Below are 25,901 nucleotides of genomic sequence, written 5' to 3' on the forward strand. Positions count from 1 at the left end.
ACCTTTTGGTATCAGACATAAAAAGAGCTTTAAGAGCAGTACTCTTCTTTCAAGAAAGAAAACTTCCGTGCTGACTAGCACATGATTTTGGAACATAATACTAGGAAAGAGAAGCCTGACTTGTTTTTAACAAAATCGCTCTTCTCTTAGTTTATCTTCTTCAGTTTATCACCAGAGGAAATAATCTGTGTGTGAGAAAGAAAAGATATATTTATATTTGTTTCTTCATCTTTTTTAATCTTGTGTCATACCAATAATTGTCATAGAAATCTAGATTAAAATTTAATTTCATTCTGCTCTAAGTTAATTTGAAGATATTTGCTTTACTGATTTGATCTAAAACTAAGAAATTAAACATCATATAAAAGAGAAGGAATTTTTCTTCACTAATACTGTAAATCTACAAAAGTTCTGCAAATATGTGATGCAAAATGAATTCCAGTCATGGCATCCATAAGTAAATCTAGGAATAACGAATGGGAAAATTTGAAGACATTCAACTTTGTATAATTTTCTTTGAGATACAAACCCACTTTATAATCTGTGTGGCTTAAGTATATTTTGGTCTATGTCACAGCTAAATAAGAACAAAAGAGGAGAAATTGAGACCCCATATTTGACAGCCAGACAGGACCTCAACAGAATTGTGAATGTGGTAGTAGAAGCTCATTACACTGTCAGCAGACACTGAGAATCATAACCAAGAACCCGCAACTCTGTCCTTCAGATAAAAAAATTTCTGTGAAATGGCTGTAAATTAAGAACAGACAAGAAGCACATCAATGTAAAACACTGAAAATCACAACTAGACGAACTATTAGGGAAAAGGACACTGTCATATGCATGGGCCAGGAATTGATAAATTAGATGGGAAGGACATATTTTAAAAACGGCAGCAGCATTGTGTATCTGTAAAATATTTAAGTGATGAAAATGAGGGAAAATAAATTTCTGTGTCATAGTGATATGAATTGTTGGCTTCTTTACCTTCTAGACCAGAAAATATGTTTAGAAATTTTGATTCTGTGTTTTAATTGAGGAATTTCTTATCCACTAGTTTTCCTTATAAAATAAAATGTCATTTTTTTTCACCAAGTTTTAAATACATGCACTAGAAGAACCTTGTAGAACATGGTTATATATGAGAAAGCAATTGGGAAAAAACCTGAAGTACACTAGTTAACATTTCTTCGGTCAGGCAATTTTAGCAGAAATAAAGCTCTGAAGATCATTTATATCAATATCTATTTCTTAGATATTCATGCCTGACAAAACTTTGACCTAAAAAAATTGTTTGTCCGCAATCAGGTAAATATTGAGTCTGCAGATAAAGGAGATGCTACTTCCATGTAAGATTTACTTTATTAATTTAACATTCTCAGAGAAAAATCTGGGGACTTAGGGACAGTTTAATAAAAATAACTCATGATTAATATAAAATATTTTGTTATCAAGTATGAAACAGCAGAGTAAACTTACAGTGGAAGTAAGAACCGAGAATTACTGAGTTAACATCTCACCTTGATGGAGCAACCTTGACATACCCCCTTCTCTTTTGTTTGTTTGGGTTTTGTTTTTTTTTCTTTGTTTGATTGTTCATTTGGTTTTTTTAAGAAATTAAAGGATTAAAGTAACACGAATATTGCATTTGTTTTCATGAAAGCTTTGCTGTTCCAGTGACTTGGGTCTTTACTTCGAAACATGGGATTTTTAATTAAATTGAAGATACTGTTCTTTGAAGCCTTATAGCTCTGAAGGGACAAATGAGATATATTACATCACCACAGAAATGGTAAAAGTTTTTCTAGAGCACTGGCTCAAGAGGCTGTAAGGTATTAGAAGTCCAAAAGGCTTTCCATTTGGTTGAAACTAGCAGCATCTTCAGGTTTTATGTGTGTTACCCAGGTGAATAGTGCTTTTATAAGATATTTTTAATTATTTTGGGTTTATTCAGAAGAGGGAGGGCGGGCTTGCATCTGAAATCAGGGAAAATAAGCTCTCCGTGAAAGAAATGAGTGGTCTTTTGATTTAAGATAATGTTCATTTGCACAGTGACATCATGATCCTTTTACAACACATTGAAAAGTCATTATGGATGAGGAACTCATATATTTTAGCAGGCTAGATGTAGCCTGGCAAGTCTCCAGTATTTTCTTTTCTATTTTTGATACATTATATAGCATTTTTTACAGTGGCAACTTCTCTGCAAGGACAGTGTAATATATTTGGTAGTTGTCAGTGGTGAAAGGAATGCTTGGTGAAATTCTTCTGCTAGAATGATTCTTCTAGAACACTTATTTGAATAAAGAAGGGTTACACTCTAGATAAGGAGAAACTGTAGCAGGTAATTTGGCTGAACAAGAAGGTTTCTGTGCAGAATTCAAAACTGCAGTGCAGCTCCTGATGTACAGCTATAAACTTCAGTGAAAAAACAAAGGACAGTGCTCTCCATTGTCGTCGTCTTTCCGCTTATTTTTACTCTAAAAAACCTGAAATCCAGAAATTCTTTGGGGATATAAGATGATGAGATGCATACAGTTTTGAGTAAAATAGAAAGATGGTATACTGTATTTGTAATTAGTGGGCAATGCAGAGTAGCTATAGCAGTATCTACTGTAGCTATAATGCTATCACACGCAGAGATCTCAGCATGGTAGTTGTTATCATTTTACAAAGCTAAATAGTCAGTTACATAATGAGGTGAAATCAGGGTGGGGGAGAGAAGTAGCAAAAGAAGCTAAAGAGAATTTATGTACCACATTTTTTGTTTTAAAGAAAATTCATTACAAGTGAAGTGAAAGCTGGCAGCTGCAGAGTGAGCCATGGAAATTTAGGTCCGTGTCATAGTTTGAAATTAATAACTCTCCTAAAGCACTCAAAGCAAAGAATCACCTTTGTCATTTCCTGAAGGCTTAAATTTAAAATACTGTGAATAACTTACTGTAGTTTACCCTAATTCTCGAGGGTAAAAGAGCCTGAGTTCATCACTGCCATAATTCACACAGCAGATACATTAGAGACTCAAGTGTTCTGAAGGCTGCAAATAATTAGGGGGAAAAAAAAAAAAGCCTTTAATTTATTAAAAGAACTGACATAAACTCTGCTTCCTCTTGGACATGAGCAAAAGCACTAAGGCAAAATGATCTTACCAATGGGAAAGTATTTCAGGAAAACTGAGGCTGCAGTGCTTCATTCAGCCAAGCCACAACTGAGATATACTAAGATATAAAAAGAGAAAATATTTTTGCAAGAAAAGTTAGCTAAAAGGCTTATGGAAAATAATTGTGAACTTCCCAATAGTCTTTGCTGAGTAAATCTCTAAGTATTCAAGGCAATTATGTTCACACTCTTGAGGGTTCATGTGGTGGTGTTCTTGCAGAACAAGAAAATTGTAATTTATGATCTTGGAATGCATTAATATAATTTTACTGGCAAATATCTAGATAGTTGAAAACAAATTTATTCTTCTGCACTGTGTGGGCTTTAAAGTATGTTTAATGTTTTTCCATTAATTTATGAATGCCAGTATATGCCATTGCTTAGAAGGTAAAGGCAAAACGTCTAGAACACACGGTGCTTAATTCTAGAAAATGAATGGCTACTTACTTGTGATATTATTAAAACTATTTTGGTATTCATGCTCATCTGTTTGAGGGAGTGCTTTTTTTGATAGTCTTGGGAAGCCAGAATCAGTTTTGTACTGAATGTCCTGAGGAATCCCATACCCAGTCATATGTAAGTGAATTAAAGATACGTACGTGAAAACATGAAGGCATTGGCTGTATACTGAAAGAACTGCCTTTTGTTTCTTTTTTAGTATTGCTTAACTTAAATGTTAATTTTTTTTTGAGAATTATTATTTGTCTAAATATTTTTCCTTATTGGCCAGTATTTGAGAAGGTTGGAAGAATTAATAAATAAAAAAGTTTGTCTATAAAGTTATTTCCCGCTCTAGCTTTGTCAGATTTATTAGCTGTAGAATAGCCCTTTCTTAGCCCTATAATCTGTTAGAAACAGCTTTTTTTCTCATGTGTCAAATCAGTAGGTGTATAATGAAAGAAAAAATATGGGCATTATACATTTGTCTTATCTTTTTATTGTCCAGTAAGACTACTTTTGCAGATAGATCCCCTGATGTGTCCTTTTTTAGGTGTCAAAACTATGGGATTTTGTTTATTGGCACCAGTTTCCTTACCTTAAAAAAATACAGAACATTGAGTGCAAGTATGTGCCCCTTTCCTGATTTTAAAATCTATGAATGAGTTTCATATTGTGAATCTACTTATCTGTCTTTATAGTCTTTCTTTGTTGTACACAGTAGTTTTCAGGGTTGTCCTTGCAGAAGTTCTCTCCTTTGATCTCCTGTAATCTTTCTAGCCTGTCTGTTCATCTCCTTCATGGATACACTTCTCCTGAACTGCTTATGTGTAAAAATACATTCAACTGCTATTCCCATGATGCTGCTGCAAAAATCTGTTTCTTCTACCACTTCAAGTGAGGTGCTACATGGTATTATGATATTTCCTACAACTTTATTATTCTGAAATCATCATACTGTTTGTAAGACAGAGCTGTTTTCCAATGATCTGTGCCTCCTGTAACTTGCAGAACTTGTGTCTTGGTTCTGTGTGATGCCACAGGTGATAACGGTAATTTTATTAAGGAGGCTAGTTTGGGAACCCCTATGTTGCAGAGGGGCAAGACATTAATGGGTAGCGCTTGGCAGTAGTTTTCTGTGGTACTTCATGGCATTGAGCTTCTTTAGCAGTATCAGGAACTATTGCCTTCCTAGATTTAGATAGTTGCTTAATGCTTTCTGTGCAAGTTTTCGTCTTCGTTCAGGTGGAATTTGGAAGCTTAACTCACTTTTTCCTCCATGCCCACTTTGAGTGCTATTTCTGTCTGCACTAAAATCACTGATAAATCTCTTTGGTATCACTTTATTGAATACATCATTTGAAGTTAAACAGGTCTCTTAGTCTTTTTTCTTTCCCACTCGCCAAATTTTTTCTCGTACCTGCAACACCAACCGTGTTACTTGTCACTGAGGACTGTATCATGGTTTTATTTCAGAACCGGTTGTAAATATATTTGTTTACAGGTTGCTGGTCATTTAGACATCGAATCTGTAAGAGATGATATATCTAACAAATATAGGTTCAATCTTTATGCAAGCTCCCACTTTCCCTCTATTTTTATTAATGTGTTGGGTTTTTTTTGTCCTAACAATAGCATGTCCTTTCAGAATATTGCCATAATATTCATTTTCCAGCCCTTTACCTTGGGCTTTCCATCACACTTTCTTTGTTAAATAGGCTATAAACTGCTTTTTATCTCTTCCTCAGAGTTTGTTTTTCTCTCTTTCTTATCATTATTTACTCTGTTTATAGTATTCGTTACTAGGAGATCAACTTTTACCTATAAAACATTCATTAAATTGGTATTGCATTCCCTGCTTTTATGATGCTTTTGTACTTGGGAGGATTTCCATGTGACGTCTAATATTCATTTACTTACATGCATCCTCAAAACTCTTCTCATATATATAAAGATATACAGAGCATTGAGTGTCTTGCCAATTAAGGGACTACAAAATAGTATCAGTTTATCAATCTTCCTTTGTCCATTTGTTGCTTCATCTTATACATAGGTTACAGAATCCCATGGGGGAGGCAGAGTTTGCAATACTCCATTTCTTCTGTGTTTCTGAAGTACCCAGCAAAACCGACATATCTGCTACTGCAATTCCCGGAATAACTTTGTTAGACTTTGTAGGGTTTTGATAGGGTGGGAAATTGTTAATCTTTGGAAGAAAAAAAAATATTTTTTCAGGCTTGGACTATCATAACATTGCTGTTCATATTCAATATCTTGTGGATTCATACAAGAAGTTATTGGTTTTTTGCTGCAATATCATGATTCCTATCCAGACAGACTATTGACAATGTAGTATCATGTCATGTGCTGGAGAACAACTTGCTTTTCAAAGGACTTTTTATCCAGTTTCTATGGCCTTTACCATATTGTTCAACTTTTAGTGGTAGTGTTTGCTTGCATTTCTCTTGAGAGGATACCCAACTATTCTGTTTTACTTATGTTTTTCAGTTATTTTCAGTTTTGCTTTTTTTTTTACTTATGTTTTTCCACCTTCTTGCAGAAACATTAGTGTGTCCAGTGTTTATGGAGATGATGGTGGTTCCATAAGGACACAGAAAAGCATTTTTCATTAAAAGGAAATGTTCTGTAACTTTGAGTGTGTAAAGGAGCACACAACTTGGCGGCACTGAGTTAAAAGAGATCCCTGCCATTAGATCAGTTTATTTTTAATACACTTGCAAAGTCTGAAAGAGGAGTAGTCCACTCATGCAGACTTTAACCATGTCTGCCTTCAGAAGTAGTTTGTAGTAGTTTATAACCACAGACATTATAATTTGAGGGTTACTATTTCCTGAAAAACCACTAGCATTGCAGTCTGTGGTTGCATTTCCTAGATAAAATTTAGTACTGCCACCTGATCCTTGTGTGGAAATAAAAGAATTTTCCTATAAAATTGCAAGCCATTATATGGCTTGCTTTTTTTTTTTTTTTTTAAATGCTGACTGGATTTCTCTGGTATATACAGTACACTGTGGGTTTTTTCTTTCTGTCTTCCTGCAGATACATATTTTGTAATTACCTGGTTGTGATTCCTAATATATGATTGAATGTGGTTTGTCAATTTAATACTTGACTATCTTATTTTTTATTAGGTATTCTCATCTTCTAACTGGTGTCAAGCACACTTACATGAAGTCCTATAAGGAAGCTAGCTTTGTGACTATAATGTAGTCCTTCAGCCCCTGATCAGACTTTTTTTTTCTAAAAAAAAAAAAAAAGGCGGGGGAGGAGGAGGAGTTGTACATCAAGTACAATTTGTGGAGTACTCTTCCTCAGCTTCCTATGGGAAACTGGGCTTTCCCATTTGCTATATCTATTAAAATAACACTAAAAGCTTCAAATAATGCTGTATTCTTTTAAGCCAAAGATGAAATAAGGGCCAGTTTTTACCTTTGCAACCAAAATCTAAATTAGAATAAAGTTTAAAGGTAGATATAGCATAACAAGAAAGAGCAAAGAAAGAGATGAAGGAAAAGTGAGCGCATATACTGACAGGAGGTACATGCAGCTGAGTCTTTAAAACAGTAGCAATAGGTAATACCAGAATTTATATAATCTTTATATCAGTTGATAATTTACTGTAATGACTGACAAAAAGAGCAAAGACAGACAGTGACTTTGAGAACTTAAGTGGAGAGACACTGGAACAGGCTTCCTAGAGAGGCGGTCGATGCCCCATGCCTGTCAGTGTTTAAGACTCGTTTAGACAATGTCCTTAATAACATGCTCTAACTTTTGGTGAGCGCTGAAGTGCTCAGGCAGTTGGACCAAATGATCACTGTAGGTCCCTTCTAACCGAAATAGTCTATTGTATTAATAGTAACTCGTATATCCCTGCTTCTGTTGGAGTGTAATACCTGTATTGCTTCCTTTTCTTCTGCTCTCAGGGAACATCATGTATCTATGAACATAGCTTTAAAGTGATTATTTTTCTCGTCTTTAGGCCCTTCAGTGATTGAAGTACTGAATTTAAGAAAGGTTGTAAAGGTATTTCATACATTTCAGATAACTATAGTTGAGAAAGAAGTGTGGTCATGATAAAATTTTAGTAGGAGGGAAAGGGACGACCTGTATTACATTTGTGAAATACTTTTAATGTTTACACTTACATGTTTTCCTTTTAAAAAGGAAATTGTCAAGGAAGCATTAATGGAGGAGCAAAAAAGAAGTGAAAAGGCAATTGAAGAAGCAGTGAAAAAGACAAGAGAGGAACTGATGGAATATATTAAAGAGCAGAAAAGGGTGAGTTACCAGTGGCTAATGGGTTTCACTTCATGCAGTGAGAAATTCGTGAAGTTTATTAATCCTGCAACCTGTCTTAAAATGCACAAGAAAATGGAATCAGGAGGTATGTCTTCAGATTTATCACTCCTTTTTTTAAACAATTTGTTACTGTGATATATTTCTTCATATGTATTTATAGCATGTTAAGTTCATCACAAACAGAAAAGCAGAAATGAATACATGGAATGAAGTTTGCAGTATTTCTTACTGCAGTAACTTAAAGATGAGGTATAAATGCAGTCTGTCAAATTCAAATTATGGTCTGAGTTCAGTTCATTGAAAGCATTTCAGGATCAATAACAGATGCTGGGTTATGTTCACAAATAAGCTTTATTGTGCAGTTTGCATGCACACAGAGGTCATTAACTATTCCTCTCAACCCATATTATGTGACAGCCTGAAAGGGTATTGGTATTCTATTGACCATGATTTATAGCCAGTGGACTGGTCTTGTTATGAAATGTTGTAATGTTCTGAAACTTGATTTCAGGTATTCTGTCAATGCTATATACTTGCAGGTTATTGCTGCTGTATAAACAATAACATATAACTTAAAAGACAGTTCAATTCACTTTCAGTAGGAGAATTAAAAATTATCACACTTCTTCCCTTTGAAGCTCTTTAAAAAATTTCTTCCATATGGCAGTAGCAGCCTGACATCAAATTCAGTGATTTCAGTATTCTCAATAAACAAAATCACTAAGCTTGAATATAATTGGTATTGTTTCCTGAGAAGAAAGTAGAAATAATGTTTGACCTCTTTTATTCCCTGCTTTTATGGGCTGAATAATGTTTTGGGAAATAGGATTTAACTTCAAAAAGTTTCACTGTACTACTGGTTAAGATTACTATTAGATGAGCTGTCTTCCATTAGGCTGTGCGTGGAGAAGTTTCCATTTATCAATATGGGGTCATATTGGAAAAAAACATTTAAATAGACAGTTAGGGCAAAACACAATCCATGAGGGTGTTTGTGGTTGTTTGTGTCTGAAGTTGGTCATTTACAAAGGATAAGCTGTGGGGAAAGTGGAAATAGATCTACTATTAAAATAGCTTGCATCAGAAATAAATTGGTCGATAGGATCATTAATGAAGATCATCTAGTCCATCTAGTGCAGACTCATCACTGTTGACAGCTAGATGATGCCATTTGGAATTGACTGCAGGCACTTCAATAGCAACTCATCTGTCCTTAATCTCTTAGATTTCCATTTTCATCAGGAATGGAAACTTCCATTTTCTTTCCACCTACACACACAGAATTCATTGTCATTATTCCATTGCCTGACTACTGTAAATCTGTCTTGTCCTTGTGAATTTTGCACTAATCAGTGAAACAGTATCTTCAAAGACACAAAATCCTCTTTGGTGTATCTAGTAGGAGCATCGTTTCTGTTAATTTCATAGAGTTCTTGAATATCCAAGTATTTTAGTCAACTTTTTTTCCCATGTAAAGCAATTGACACACATCCATTCATTTAAAAAAATATATGTATGTAAGGAAGGATAACTTTTCCTGTTGTAAGATTTATAAAGTCTGTCTGTATTCAAGTTGAGAATGGAAGATGTTTCTCTTCCAAATCATTTGGATAATAGATTTTATATGATAACATAAGAGGCAGAGTAAATGGACATTGGTCAAAGCCCATGCACCTGTCAGAGTAATAAATATACTTTATGGACTATACTAAAAAGTAGCAGCTTAAGGAAGGAATTCCTAGAAAAAAACTCAGGGAAAGTGCCTCACTTTCCTAGCTGAGATTCAGTGATGTGTTTTTTTTTTCTTTGAGGGACACCCAGTTGCACACTTGCAAAGGTAGTGTACACCATATATGTTTCATAATTATTTTGAAAATAAGTTTGTAGAATCCCTCAAACCATGAGACATGAGCACAATGGTATTTAGTTAGCAGTGGTTAAGTGCTTCAGGAAAACACTCATAAACAGATTCTTATCCAGCTTATTCTGTAATACTACGAAGTACATTGCATCAATCATGGCAAATGTAGTATATACCTGTTTTCACAGTAGCTTGTAACTTTCTTAGTAATTTATTTGATTAAAACTTTCTTTTAGTAAAAGTATAATAGTTTTTATATCAGTTTAAGAAAATTAATTGCATATTTGGCCAGTTACATTATGAGCAATTAAAGCTGCATTTGTGCTTTGATTCTTAGAATATTTTCCATAACAGTTTAAAAAAATTGAATCCGGCAGTCCCACAAGTTTTGCAGTACATTATAAATGTAGTCCAGCATTATACTGTACTATATATAATAATGAATACTTACTTATAGTTAGAAAGAATTGATTGTGAATGAGCCTTTGAAAAAAACAGAATGATTTGATAATTATTTGTAGAAATAATTTGTGCCAACATAACGTATATATTGAAATTAAACCATAGAGATCAGTTGCAGTTCCAAAATTGGCTTCTGCTGTATTCTAGCTATGCTATCTTAAAATAGTTGTTACTTTTGAGAGCCAAAACACTATATGATTTAAATGTTTAGAGGCTTAACCATAAATCCAGCGTAACTGTTACCTGTCATATGCATTTTTTTTTTTTCCATACCTAGAGTGGTTTCAGATCCACCATATTTCAAAGTATTTCACAGGAAAATAACTTGGGGTTAAACTAAGTAGTTTTACACATAATAGGTTTGACATTGTTACCCACAAGCTAGTCACCTTAAGTATCAGTGAAACAAAAAGTGATTTATAGTCTCTTTGTTCATATTTTTTCATGTGCAAAAAAGCAAATTTTTTGCCTTTTTTTTAATACTAAAAATGAGAGGTTGGTAAGATTAAAATTAAGAGGAGGAAATGCAAAGTAATGCAAACATATCATCATGCTAAAAATGCCCAACATACTTGCTCTGTATTCAAGCCAAGGTGTCTAAAGCTAGAGGAGAATTTGTGGGTGATTCTTCACCTTTGATTAAAGGACGCTGCAAGCTAAAACAAAAAAAACCTCTGATGGCAACATATATTTTCATGCAATAAATGACAGATGGGAAATGCATTATAGTTATGCCTTTTTCATACTGCAAATAAAATCCCACACTTTTAAAGCTGTATAGCACTTTATTTGCAACAATTTAATTTATATACTGTGATCTTTGTTTTATTTCCTCTGTTCTATATTGAATGAAAAGTTTTATATTAGAATATTTTTTTTATGTTGCCACAGATAACATCTTAAGAATGTGGATATATAAGGTGTGAAGGAAACACCTTGAAAAATTCTTCTAAGTTTGAATACACTTGCTAGAACTGTTAGCTAGACTTGCTTTCTCCAGCAAAGGTACATACATATTATGTCCAGAAAGTAATCTTATTATAAATTGCCTAAGAATATATTTGGCCATGTAGTATTGAGATGTCTGTGTTTGCATAGAAGTATCAGGAAGGCAAAATAATGCTTTACCTTCCTGCTGGTGGGGTGGGAAATGAGGGGAGAGAGGCGAAGTGTAGCACACAGGTACAAAGGAAATAGGCACTGAAGTACGATTAAATGGCATGCTACTACTTTCACTTTTGTCACAAAAATAAATGTTATTCTTGGTTTGTATCCAGTGCATAGATAAAGCACGGTATTGTGTGCCACCTATATCTGTGAGACATGGATGTAGAGGCAAGCAAAATCTTTCAGTTTGGTTGGAGTGAGTTGAGTACAGAGCAAGGAATGCTTGCCTATGGGCATCCAAAGTCTGTCCATTTTGATGTGAGCTCAAGATTCACTAACTTTTTTGTCAGTATTGTCTTTTCTTGCCTGGTGTCCATAATCCTGTAACTTCTGGCCCTACATTATGGTCTTTGGTCATCTGTCAGCTCTGAAAATGACCAGTACAGTGACAGACCCCAGCACATCAGGTGCCCCAAGATACAGTAAATCACAGGCCAGCCACTGAGGCTCACTGCGTAACTGGGAAGCGTTTACCAGCTTTTTGCATTAATTCTTGAAAAATTATTGTGTCTGTCTTTGTACTGCATGTATGTGAAGGGGTTCCCTGTAATTACGTGGAATCTCAGGGGGTTTTAAGGGTTAACATTTTTGTTTTGATAAAATATCACACTGATGTCTGTGCGTAGGCTCTTACATGTATGTGTCTATATACATTCATATTTGTGTTTATCACCTGGAGATCAGGGCAAGAAGTAGAGTCTAATGCCATGTGAACTATGGCCTAGTGTTAGAGTTCCCAAACTGCTGGCCTGAGGCAGAGCCATAGCAGCGCCCTGCCACTGACCTGTCGGGCGGTATTGCTTTTGTAATACTTCTGGTTACAGGCTTGATGAATGGGTACACACTGCTTGGCCAGGAACATAGACCAGCTAGGCCCATCCCTGCTCCGTCTGCATGGTTGTCATGTCGGCCTTTGGCCCGTTCACTGAACACTCTGCTTCAGTTTGCTAGCGCTGAATTTAATTATAAAAATCGCTTTGTCCCAAAGTGCAAGATTTGTAAGCAGTTTCAAGGAGCTTTCACGTTTGTTGTTGGCTCCTGTGTGCAATGCAATTACAAGATGGACTGAAATTTTGGAGATACATTGAAAGTATTCCAAATACGTGAGTGGAAGAACAAGAGAAGTACATTAGCGTCCTGTGTAATGCTTGGACGACACCTTTGCCCTAGTTGTTTGCTTCCACTGGGTCTCCTTGCACTGATCCAAGGTGTGGAGAAGACGAGGTGCAGCCTGCACCAGGCACAACAGCCCACAAAGCTGCAGGGTGGAAGACAGGAATTGTTATAAGGTAGTAAAGGTGAATTTTTTGAATCCTTTGGTCTGACAGAAGCCCAGCCAGCTGATTTACAGGAGTAATGGTTAATTTCTGAACAAGAAACAAGCTTGAATTAAATTGTAAAATAGCAGAAACGTAGTATCTGAATAAAATAAAGTCACTACTGGTGTCTATTAATCTCCCCTGCTTCTTAATCTTATTTTGAAGTAGTGTTAGTATTCCTAAAGGCTATGGTTTGGCCGTTTGTTTGTAGTCTCAATGTGAAACTACAGACCTTTCTTTTTATGCAATCGAGTTTACTGTCTGCTGTTCTATGAAGACAATTCCTGAAAGATATTTATATTTCAAATGACTGGCAGAGATGATCTTTTTTAAATTAATTTGCAGATAGAAAGCAAGAAAAGCAACTTAATAAAAACAATTTTTAAATAATTTTAAAAATCTGTGAAAAGATTGAATTCAGTCAGTATTGGTCTATTAAGTGTTTTCAAATTAAATTGAGATCTTCAATGCCAACAGCTAACAACTGAGGATTTATTTTTTTTATATATTTTCCCTAGGTATTCACACAACTTTGTTTCTAGCAGGTGCAATGGTGCATGGATCCACCTGCACTCTAGCAGTAAAACGTACTGGAAGTAAAAATTTGCATATGAATTATAGAATATAATATTTCAATTGGAAGGGATCATCTAGTCCAACCAATCCCCTCTAGTCCAAGTGCCTGTACATTTAATTACAAATTTCTGTGAGGCTTTTTATACCGTAACTGCATATAGAATGAAGAAAATATGGGAATTTGGTATACTATTAATATTTACACTTATATCGTCTCTGTGTATTTTTTGTTTTTCTTTCCTGTTGATTGCATATATACTAGTATCATTAAACTTACTATGAACCAAAGGTCTGCTATACAGTAGCAAGGAAGAAACTCATGCTATATTTCCCTACAATAAATGAGAAAGAAAAGTAAATTACCAGTTACCGTTTGTTCTAGTTGTCCAAATGGACTATCCAGTGGAAAATATCGTTGTAGACCTGATCCTGCAAAAATATGTTTACATACTTTATTTTGTGCACTGTAATTGTTTCTGTTTACTTCACATGGCAGGAATTGTAAAATTTTGCCATAAAAATTATTTCAGTATCAGACAAAGAAAATCTAGAAGTGGTCTCACAATCAATTCACTGCTATATATTTAATATTTAAATTGCTGCTTTCAGTTCAATCTCAAACTATGAATGTAAACTTGGTGAGTTCTAGGAAAAGACCAGTTATAGTTTTCTATGCAGGTATATTACAATTATTGTTAAATTTATTATTTCTAAGGAGGATGTATCCCGTCTTAAGATTCACAACTGAAGTGCAAGAAGGCTTCATTTTTCTGGCAGTATTGTATATTTAAAAAAAACAAACAAGACCGCTTAAGTTGTTTCTCAAAATCAGGAAGTACCAAATAAGTCCAGTAAAAAAAGTCAGTGGTAAAACTATTGCCAAGTATGTCTACTTTCCCCCCACCACCACCACCACTACTACACATTCCTGATGAAGAGTAGTAAACTTAAAATCTTGTAGGGGAGCAGAGGGAACTTCAAAATATGGAGTTTGATTTTTAAGGTCAAATTCAAACCATCTATTCTGACAGGTATGAAGTACATGTTCTGAAACAGTCCTGCATGTCAGGGTTCAAAAAATAACTTAAAAGTTTCTGTCACAGTCTCTCATTAGTCTTTCATCAGTGAGAACTGAAGCAAGAGTGCATAGCTTAGATATATACCACAAATATTACCCCAGCAATTTAGTAATTATTGACTAAAATACAGTATTTCACAAGTCCAGGGTTTGTTTAATAAACATACAGTGATGGTTGTGGGGGTTCTGTTCATTTTGTGTCAGATTCTCTGATTTTGCACATTGGCTGCTGAAAGCACTTTTATTTATAATTAGATTTTCTGGAATAGGAAGGTTATAAGACTGTAATGGACTTCTGGGTTATCTAAATCAATCTTTTGCCATTATATATAATTCCTTTCCCAAGTGGTCATAGAAGTGTCATTTTCAAGCACTTAGAGTAATCCTTTCCCAATTTATGGCATGAGCTGTATTAGTAATCAGTCAGTTCATGAATTTGCCATTCAGATGGAGATACAGTAGGGGCCAGGATGATCCTTGGCAATGTGGGTCTTCTTTTGCCTAACTACTTTCCTAGCCTAGTCCTCTGGTCACAAGGTCAACCACTTTTCACTTCTGCTTCTTTACTGCTTTCTTCAGTAGAGGGTTATACAGTCCTATCACTGCAGGTACTGCTTTCCAAATAGTATTTCTGTCCATTGTGTATATCTGTAAAAGTATTAGGAAACAAAATAATACTGTAGCAATGATTTTGTGTTAGTTTGTTCTGCATCCATACAGAGCAATTAAAATGTGGTCACAAATTTGAGAAGTTTTTGCCCTTCTAATTCTTGTTCTCTCTGTACCGTGGCATCAGTGTAATTGTTCGTTATTTTTGCATATGGAATTGTTTGGGAATTCTTTCATCTATGAAGAGTTTTATAACCCTTTTTGTGTAAGGCGCTTTATCCAGTATCCCTGTAAATAAACGGTAAAAGTTCCATCTGATTTTAGTGTGACTACAAGTGCCTCAAAAATTTCAGCTTTATCCTGGAATGTAGAACTTTAATTGAATTTTCCTATTTATTTTGCAGGCATTATTACCCTTTCAGTTATCTGTTTGGTGGGTTTTACTGTGGGGTCATTTGACATTTTAAATAATTTAATTACTTGGATATATTTTTTTTCTCTTTATGGTTACTTATACTAGATCTTGTTCAAGGCATTTATGCACTGTTGCTTAATATTTTTTTCTCCATTCCTGTGGATGACTTTTTAATATATACAGTGCTATACATTTTGTGTTTTAAAAGAATGATTTGCAGTAGTGTCAAATAAATAATTTAATTCAGTTCTGAAAATGTGACTGTACATTAATATGGAATAGATTAGATCCAGTGTGATCAGAAATATCATCTTGGTGCAGAAATTTTTATTTCCTGTAGTTTTTCAGATTTCTTTCATATGACATTTTCTACCAACTTTTCATGTTATTTAGTCTAGAATATTCTGTTCCAATATCTACATTTTCTAGGAGAATTTTATTGAGAGAAATTTGATAAATTAGAATGGGTATATAGATCTACTGGATCTGCTGTCTTGGACACTAAAGGTTGAAATAAGTAGAAGTAAGAGCATGAAGATGTGTTGTGCTGAGCATCTGACAACCACAATTAGTTTTTTATGGTTAAGATTTAAAATGCAAATGATTAATCTTTAAAGTACCAGTATTTTGCCAGAAACATAAAGAGCTAGTTTTATAAAAACTGAATCATGCACTAGGGCAACATTGTTAAATATTTAACGTAACTGAAGCCAATCTCAAAAATAATAGCAGATCCTGTCCTTCAATGTATTTTACTCCCCAGGTTGTTTAGTCCCTGTTATTTAATCCCTCAACAATTTTAGTCCCCAACTCCATGGATAAAGCTGGCTTTCAGAGAATGTTCAAGTAGAAAATTAATTAAATTACATTCTAGCATTAAGTTAACTGTGAATGATTTTTAATCTTTCCCTTGCCTTCAACATACCGACCATATACTAAGGAATTTAGCGTTTACAAATTTGCAGCATCTCTTTGTTATGGATATTTTGTTCTGTTTCCTCTTTTTCTACGTCATGAGAGGAACTTGATTTAGTTTTATTTAATATTCAAAATGCTCAAATTCTCATTCACTTCATTTTGGTACCTGTTGGATCATTTTAACCAACATGGCTGCTGCAGAGAAGAATAAGCAGAAACATGAGGTGTTCAGTGAAAAAAAAAAATCACTTAAAACTAGAATATGAGTGGTTTTTTGAAGACAGGTTGAAAATTAACTGCTACCATTTCTGTTTCTTAAAATATGGAAATACTAGGTATATCTCAGTTTCTTTATAAAGTGTTAATAAAGCAATTATTGCTTGATACTGATTTTTACATTTAAAGATACACTATCAGAATTAACATTGTTGCATTGATAATTCATAACTCTTACAACATTTGTGGTACTTCCAGCATATTTATAACTTTTTTCCTATCTTAATTGGAAGACATTGTTTGAATACTTCAGAGGGGATTACTTTGAAATGGATGTGTGGTACTTGCAAAGATGCAAGTTAGTATTTTGCATTATTTTCAATTTTATTGGAATTTCTTCTTTAAAAAAAAAAAAGTATCATCAAAGTATCATCACTTGGTTTTGTTTTCTGCATACATCATGAAAAGACAGTACATAAGAGAGTGTCCTGGGTTTTCCCCTCACTTTGTATTTGACCTGATCTTTTGTGCAGTTGAAACAATTACTTAAGTTATAATTTTTTTTTAGTTGCTTTGTGGACAGGGTTGACTTTTCCTTCATCGTGTCGATGGGTTTTTTTTAGCTATCATATTGTAAAAATGTTCACCAGAAGTCTCAAAACTGTTATCTTGTAACTTGGACAGTACAAGAGTGTTCTGATCACACAATTCATTCTGTTTGCATGCATGCGTTTCAACGCTGCATCATACAATTAATTCATGAAGTCTTGCACTTAACAATGCGTAAAATATTTTATTAGTGGTCTAGTGAATACAGTTAGAATATGTCACCTGCAAAACAAGCAGGAAGATACACTTTTTCCCATAATATGGAATTCCTTTCCACCAGATGTAGACACTAAAAGCCTAAAGGATTCTTAAAAAAAAAAAAAAAAAAAAAGCCTAATTTATTGGAAGAAATTTCCATCAAGAGCTGTTAAATGCAAACATACTTTGCTCTGGCTAAGATAGAAACTGCATCAGTGCATGCTTCTCCTGTTACACAATTTTCTAGGTGCTTGCTGTTTGCCTCTGGTAAAAGACAGACGCTGTGCTAGGTGGACATCGGTCTGACATGTAATGACATGTTGCATACAGCCAATTCTTATGTTCTTGTTATGAAAACAATTTGAACAGTGGATAAAAATAATTTACACAACTGTATCTCTTTTTTTAAAAAAAGCAAGGTAATGTCTGTAAGAAATGCCAAATCCACTGACTCTCTGCTACATCATGGGGAAGTACAAGGGGAGGCACTTCATTGTTTTCCATTTTCTCAAGAGGACCAGTGAAGAAGCAGCAGCTACCACATTTGTAGGACCTACCTGTGGCTCTTGTACCATTTGTTGCCTCAGTACTAAATATGGACGTTTCTGGTTGAAGTTCTTATTTTGGCATATGTGCAATCAACTCTTCTGTGTCTACCAGAAAAGGGAAAATAACCCCACCACATTTGTGGAAAGTGGTAGGATGGAAAAAATTAAATTGCGACTCAAGGTCTAATTCCAAATATTTCTGTGGTTAATTGTCTCAGGACTTGGAGAACCAAGCTCTTAATAAGTCCGTTATGCTTCCATGTCATGAAGTAATAGATACATGTACTTCATTAAGACTTTTTAAAAATTAAATTATGAAATTAAAACCTGGTACTTAGAACCTACTTGTAATATGCATGCTTTTGGCACGTCATCCATGGCAGGAGAGTGAAATGTTACTTTAAAGCATTTCTGTAATCATTTTTTGGGAATGAAAACAAATAACACTGTCAAAAGCTTATCAGTTTGACAACCTGTTTTAGATACTGTATTTTACTGGAATACATTTTTTAGTGAAACATACATCTTGTTAGCAATGTAAATGAGATTTACTTTGAAAAATAAGATAATATATGAACAACTCTGTGAGCCTCTGTTTGGAAGGATTACCGTAAGTGTTCCCACAAATTCAGTAATTTTACTGTCCATATACTCTGTGTATTTTAAGTGGAAGAGACAGAGCCATAGCAAGATTAGATGAATAAATGCACTTGGTTTTATTCCAAGTGGTCAGCCCTCACCACTGTCGTCTTTTTTTTTTGTCTAGCAGCTGCAGCAGCAAATAGAGTTTGCTGTAGTGTTATCCCTGTCTTGTTCTCTGTTCATGCTACCCATGCTGTGGGTACCACAAGATATGTAGCTGTTGTGTGTTGCACAATTTTTATTCATGGAAAATAATGAGGATTTTTTTTAGGGAAAAAAATATGTCCCAGGAGACATTTTCAAAATTACTTTCATTATAAGCTTATAGCCACAACTGAAAAAATGCAGTTCCTTTCTGAGGTGCGAAAGTTGCAGAAAAGGCACCCTTACTCAGAGGAAGATACACAGTGCTGCATTGAGCTTTCCTTAGAAAGAACAAGGAAAAGAAATAAAAGCAGTGAAATTATTTTATTATGGCAGCAGAAGATGGACTCAAGGAATATTTATGATCCTAAAGGATGTCTTCCCCCTGGAGAGCAGTCACTCAAGGAATCTGTTCCTATAGGCTCCTAACTCAGAACATCAGATCTTTTAAATATTAGTGATTTCAAACTGCTGTGTAATCCTGACTTGAGCAAGTACATGTCTGTTTGTCAGAGGAGACATTTATTCAGAGCTAGAATGCCACCCAGAATGTTCAGGCTGACTTTTGGTCCCCCCTGATTTCTAGCGTTCTGTTGCATGAAAAAGTTCTAGGATATCACCATCATACTTGCCTCCTGCCTGTTTTGTGTATGCCTGCCTCTCTGCCAGTGGCTGCCTCAGAGTGAGTAAGGTCTCACAGCTTCTACGGTACCTGACTTGTCGAGGAAAATGTAGAGCTGGAAGAGGAGGAATTTAACTCGTGTGTTGTACGGCAGCTAGCCACTCTTTTAACTCATGCTGAACTGAGGAAAGTAAGACAATTCCCCTTCCAGTCTCCTATTGTTCCTTCAATCATATGTTCAGTAAGTGAAAAGGAGACAAACTGGAGGAATAGCATAGTGTTTGGAGTTGTTTTTTACAAATGCACTTCATTTTTTAGTCACCTTAGGGGTTATTTACAAGTAGATATGAAACTTTCAGACAGAAATGTGATTTTTCATGTTGACAGTGTCCTGGTAAACTGTCCAGAAACTGGGGAAGGCTGAAGTCAATAAAAATAAAAACCAGCATATTACCAGGTGTCTTCTAAATTCTAATGATCAAAGCAGGTAATTGGTCACTACTGTACCTCAAACTACGATCTGTTTCCAATTATTTGTTGTTGGAAAGGTCAGGAAATTATTTGCTCTGCTTCATATTTTTGTTCAGACTTGGACAGTGTTCAGGCTGCTTCTAACATAATCTGCAAATGTCATTTGCCTTTTGTTAAAAACTAGGAATTTTTAACTCTTAAAATCACACAAATGTTAGGAAGGTTTGTGGAATGGCGGTCTACAAATGTATTCTGTTCTCCAATTCCAGTATTTTTGTTGTCAGTTCTACAGATTGAAAGTTGTTTATAAATGTCATAGTTCAGTAATTTACTGCCTATTCATTGCTGTTGAGTGCTTAAAAAAATATTCATTCAATATGTTATAGTTTGCATATTTATAGCAGACAAAAATGTAGTGGGATGCATGGGAGGTTACCTCTGTGGGGTGTTGGTATGTGCTAGGGCAGTCTTACCATACTTACCATATAACTAGAAGAACTGGAAATATTTTTGCTCTTTTCCAAAAAAGACTTGGAATATTTGGAAAATACTAGAGTTTGTCTTATTAATACACATTTATAGAGGGGCAGTTGATCTTGGGCTGTACCTTAAAGTGCAAGTCATACATTTTCCCAGTTTTTTTCAGCTTATTCTGAAAAGAAACAAGTATTTAATACTTGGAGAGGGACTTGTGCATATAATTCTGTGCACAGATGAATTTTAGTCACAATGATTTTGAGGGAAGAAAAATATTGATCAAGTTATACCCAAGACAGCAGGAAATATCTGTAAATCAGATTAATGCCTCTCATTTCCTCCATGGCTGTTCTTGTGTATCAGTGTGACTTTTAATAATGTATTACATTTCTGGAGTATATTTTTGATGTTTATTTTGTTTGAAGAAAACAACTAGATCTTTGTTTTGGCCTTTGAGTAGTCTTCTATCTGGTACACTGGTTGTTGGGTTTGGTTATGGTACGAAATCCCATTTCAGTTTTTTTGAAGTTCCGTGTGTAACATTTCTTTATTACATAGGCTCATACAGGTCTGATTTGTTTTGAATGCACTTCTAGAACTGATTTTATTTTTCTTACTTTTGATTTTGTAGATCAGCTACAAAGCCTGTAAAATCTATCTTGAAAGCACTTCTGGCAGTATAGGTTGTGGAAGATGATGTATGTTACAATTGCTATAACCATCATTATCTACCTGGATTTTTTCCTAATATGTGAAGTATTTTCTTTGCAGTGTTTACAGAGAATATCTTTATTATATTCTTTCAAATCAGGAATACGTGGGTGGCTGGATATTCCGCAAAGCTATCTGCTTTCTCACCTCCCATCACTTGGCTATTGGTAGAGTCATATGCTTCTAAAAGAGAGGGTAATAATAGTTTATGTTCAAAACTTGTTTGCTGGCACCACAGATAATTCTTTTTATTGATTGTAGATCACAATTTATTTTTTTTTTAAATATGGAGTTCTAGAGGAGTCTAGTGTTGAGAAGTACCTAATATTTTCAAAACAAAACTGAATTATTGTATAAAAAATAATCTAAATCCAAGGATCAATTACATAGTTTTATTAATGATTCTCAGGTATACTGTTAACATCATGTAACTGTTCTAAAATCTGATTAAGGTTATTATAGCAGGTAATTCTATTAGTAATGTGTCTTATTTTTACTGCTTAACACACAGAATTTCCCCAACAAATAAAATTGTCTGACAGTGCAGAAATGAGAATGAACAAGAAGGAATAGGATTTCTTCATAAAAGCAATAAAGGAAACAGACAAACTAAGAGTATTAAAGATCATAGAAATGGATGCAGACAAACTCTCCATGCAGAGAAGTTACCATGTATCTAGTGTTCAGACCAAGATTTCCAGTTGAGATTTCAGTTTCTGAAGTCAGAAACTTGGTTAAATGTTTATCTTTGTTAACAGTTAACAAAAAGAATTGGGCCTTTTTCTAAAAGTGATGTTTGTTGCTGTCCTGAATCATCAGTCAGTTGAAAAAAGCATGGTCTATTAAGATTAGTGATACGCTAAAGAATGTATAAACTTTAGTCTAATGTCAAACATGAATGGCCAGATATTGTCATCGTTATGTCAATCATAATCTTGTTTTAGGTTTATACTTTTTTCTTCTATCGCAAAAAGTAACTTCCTCTGTGGGTTAGGGTTACTTTATGTGGCTTTTATTTAACAATTGTCCAACAAAGCAAGACAGTGAATATTTTTCTGCCTTTATTATGTAAAATTTGCCCATCTTTGGGGTTCCTTTTACTATAAAACAAGTTATTACAAGTATTTTCAATTCTTATTTTGTATTTTTAGCTTTATTTAGACTCAGGACTAAAGAATTAACCAAAGTAAATTCACTTTTATTAGTACAGTAAAATAATAAAAATGGAAAAAAGTAATGAAAGGACTTAAAACTGAAAAGAAGGGCTGGTATTTCTCCTGATAGTAAACAAATGACACCTTACACACAAATCACTCTCAAAATAATCTTCAGAGATGTTAAGTATGAATGCCAGCTCATTCATTATTTGTAAATTGGATTTTCAAATTTGCTTACCTCCTGTCTCAGTTGATACTCCCTGGAGGAGTGGCTCTTCCTTATCAGCACATTTTACTAATACTGGCACAGACCAGAGTTTGTTAGGGAATATTCTAAGGACTAAGCTGTATTTTGAAATAACATTTATCAGTTAAAAAAAAATAAAAAATAATTTGAGATAGTGTAGATGATAACATTTTTACAAGACATCTCAAACTTTTATAGAAAGAGGTAGTTTTGAAAGATATGGAGAAGGATTCCTCTGTCTACAAGGTTCATAATCCTTTAATATTTTAAGAGAATCTTTTGTGATGAGAACTAGTATGTTGCATTCAGTTATTGAAAGTAAAGACTGCAAAAGAATACTTGAAGTTCAGGGTGAATGTTCACAACTGGCTTTACCCACCCTGTTGAGGAGAGGCAGCAAATTCCTTTGGGTTATTCAAATTGGCTGAGGACCTGTCTGTAATTCAGTACTAAAGGGTGGCCATGTGAGAAGATACGTGGCCTCTATATAGTCGCTCTGTTACTTATCCATCAAAATCACCACAGAAAATGGTCAATGAAGTTTTTCTTAAACAAATCAGACTAAAAGCACTCTTTATATATCTTAGTGCTGCAGTTGAAATATTTTAGTTCTTCACAATACTGGCAAAAATGCCTTAGTTAGCATATAGATCATATAGTCTTAATAACGACCTTGTAGTTTATAAAGCTGTGTATGGTAAGCATTAGATTAAATTAATGGGAATTTTCAGCACAGTAGAAGAGAAACAAGGTATCTGTCTGGCAGCTGAAACTGTGATTGTAAAAAGTAATTTGAAAACAATATTACAACCAAAAAACACCTCCAAACATCATTTTAATAGAAAATAACAGTGGCTTATTGGGCCCTGTTATCAGACAGATAAAATTCTATGTTCTTTCTTGTTATTGATGTTTAATTTTCTACTTTCAAAGGTGATATTATTTCTCTAGAAGAATCTATATATGTAAGTGGTGTTTCTGTCATTGAGGAAATGTCATGAGGCTGGAACTTTTTTCATCTTGGCCATACATCAGTCTTCAAGTTTATTGTCATAATTGTTGCACATTGCAATTAAAACTTTTGTATTATTTTTATAGCATTTTGGCTTTCTCTCCAACTGAGAGTTGACATAAGTTCAGCTGTTCCTTATCTTTATTTTGTCTTTCCTGAAATTGTAAAACTGGTTGCTTTTTAAATGTTTATTATACAGGTAATATCTTTCAGCTTTATTTAGTTGTGAATCACCTTCTGTCATTGACTGCACCTTTGCTTTCCTCTCTGTGCTTCTATACGTGCATGATGGAATCTAGTTTGTGATACATCTATTGGCAGTAACCATTGCAACTCAGCAAAATCTCCTTTTGAAATCTAAATCCTAATGTAGCTTTAAATACATAATTACATGGTAAGAGCTCAGATTCTTGGGGTGTTAATCATGTTTAGATTATAAATCAATTATTTTACTTTATTTATGTTGCTTAAACTTCTCAACTGTGCCCATCCAGTCTTTTTTTTTTCTTTTTTCTTTTTTACTTTTAAGTAAACTTGCATATTTATTCACTATTTCTAAGAAAGTATATATTTATACAACTGGCTGGCATAATGATGAATGGAAGTAAAAGAAGAAACCCTTTGCCTGCCTTTCAGAAATGTACTGTTTGTGAATGTGAAATTATGTGCGTTAAAAGGCTTCTAAAATAACTACTAATTTAATGGATTGAACAGAAAAAAGATGTTACCATAAACTACTACTTCAGTAACTTCAGTAACTAGACTGTACATATATAATCTGAAGATTTTCAAAAGATGTAGTTGACTTTATGGTTTCAAGAAGAGTGCTGATGCGGTTCATGTTGAGTGCTGATGTGCTTGCACAGTTAAAAAGCGTTTGGTGCCAATCCTTTTCAGCTGTAGTTTAGAGCAGTATTAAGGATCCAGCACTCTGCCTTCTTTCCTATTCCTTCAGGAAGGGCATAATAAACCAGAAAAAAAAAAAAATCCAGGAAGTTTGCAAATACAAGTTGGGGGTTTCTACACAGTCATGTAGGCTGGGCCATGAATTAACACCTACTTTGTCACTTTGTCACTCATATTGCGGAGGTGATTTTAATGATTACTTTTCAAAATGAAGACAAAAAACTCCCCATGGAGTCCACTTGGTATATTGGGTAGAAGTCTGGAGTATGTCATAATCTCATATTCTTCAAGTGACCACTGTGCGTCAGCAGTGGAATGAGTCTAGTCAAGAGTCCTGGCACACGTTTTCTCTGTCTCCTTGGTAAAATGGTAACTTCACATTCTTCAAATTTTCCATTTCTCCCATGGCAGGTAAGCTATCTTTAATCACTGTTTTGAGTCACAGTAGCAATCTACTCTTTAAATCAGATTAATTTGCCACCCAGATTCCCATCTGGGAGAAGTGTGTTAGAGCAGTAGTTATGGAAGATGCTCCATACCTCCCATGTCAATCTGGATAGCAATTTTTCTCATATAGGGCGTAGTATCTGTGTGTCATGTGACATTACAGAAGCTGGGGGGTAGGATAGGCAGGGCTGACGATTCCCATCTTGGGCAAGAGATCCTAATTCCTTACCTGGGACAGAGGATAAATCTTACATTTCAGCTGGTACTCTCAGTCCATCTGCATTGTAAGATTACAGGAGGCTACTGCTAGTCTCAGAAGACAGAGAGGGGAAAATTTAATAGCTGGAGCAGCACACTCTCACCTGGAATACAGTGTATTTAGGGAAAAAAAGGTAGGAATAAGAGAGAGAACTTAAAACAGATGCTGGTATGATATGTTTCAGTAACAGAGTTATGATGTTAGTATCTTTTATCACTGCACATAGAAAGGACCCTTCTTGAAAAACTTGTGTTACAGATCGGTGACTTTCACTTATTGATCCATTTGTGTCAATTCTCTTGCAAAATCATGCATCAAAACCAGAGAATTTATTTTTCAACATTTGTAGGTAAAACATATGCCCTTCAGTGTTAGCCAGTTGTCAGAATTTTGATCTGTTGTCATTTTGCAAGTATACTTGATTTCAAGCATCAACCACAGCTTTCTTCTCAAAGTTTATTATTTGAAGACAAGTGCAAGTGGGAGAGGTTATGAAAATCAATTTCTTTTAAGTTATTAATCTCAAATGAGTGATTTTTTTAAAAAAAATACTTGCTATATTTTAATATGACTTAGAACAAAATAGGGTGTCATTACCATTCTTGTTCCTGAATGTTTGGCTTGGCATTTGATGCAAGGCCTCAATTGCAGGCTAAAGTGCCAGCAGCTGAAGCTGAAAACAAGACTGCGGTGGGCAAACTCAAGATTTAATTTCAGAAAGAGTGTTTATATTTTCCCTGGGGCCACATTAATGAGAGTTCAAACCCTAAATGTTACCACCAACACATTTTAACAGACCAGTTTCCCAGTTTTTAAAGTGTGGTGTCACCTTGAGTATTTTTCTTTTAACTTTTCCCCCCTTCTTCTGACTTTAAAAGAAAAGCAATAAAGCTGTATCATTTTTGGCTGA

General features: G+C 34.6%; 1 protein-coding gene across 6 annotated transcripts in view; it reads left to right on the forward strand.

The window, feature by feature from the left end:
- CCDC91 (coiled-coil domain containing 91) overlaps positions 1 to 25,901 on the forward strand; it is a 150,049-nt gene that overhangs the window by 106,590 nt on the left and 17,558 nt on the right. For 5 of the 6 annotated variants that reach the window (XM_056341289.1, XM_056341287.1, XM_056341288.1 and 2 more), the window contains exon 12: positions 7,786 to 7,899. In XM_056341289.1, the coding sequence (XP_056197264.1) occupies positions 7,786 to 7,899 (114 nt within the window). Of the gene's footprint in view, positions 1 to 7,785; positions 8,006 to 25,901 lie in introns of all 6 variants that reach the window. The other variant, XM_056341293.1, reaches the window with a different exon arrangement.

The sequence above is a fragment of the Falco biarmicus genome, chromosome 5 (genome assembly GCF_023638135.1).
Source record: "Falco biarmicus isolate bFalBia1 chromosome 5, bFalBia1.pri, whole genome shotgun sequence".
In the NCBI taxonomy this organism is placed as follows: domain Eukaryota; kingdom Metazoa; phylum Chordata; class Aves; order Falconiformes; family Falconidae; genus Falco; species Falco biarmicus.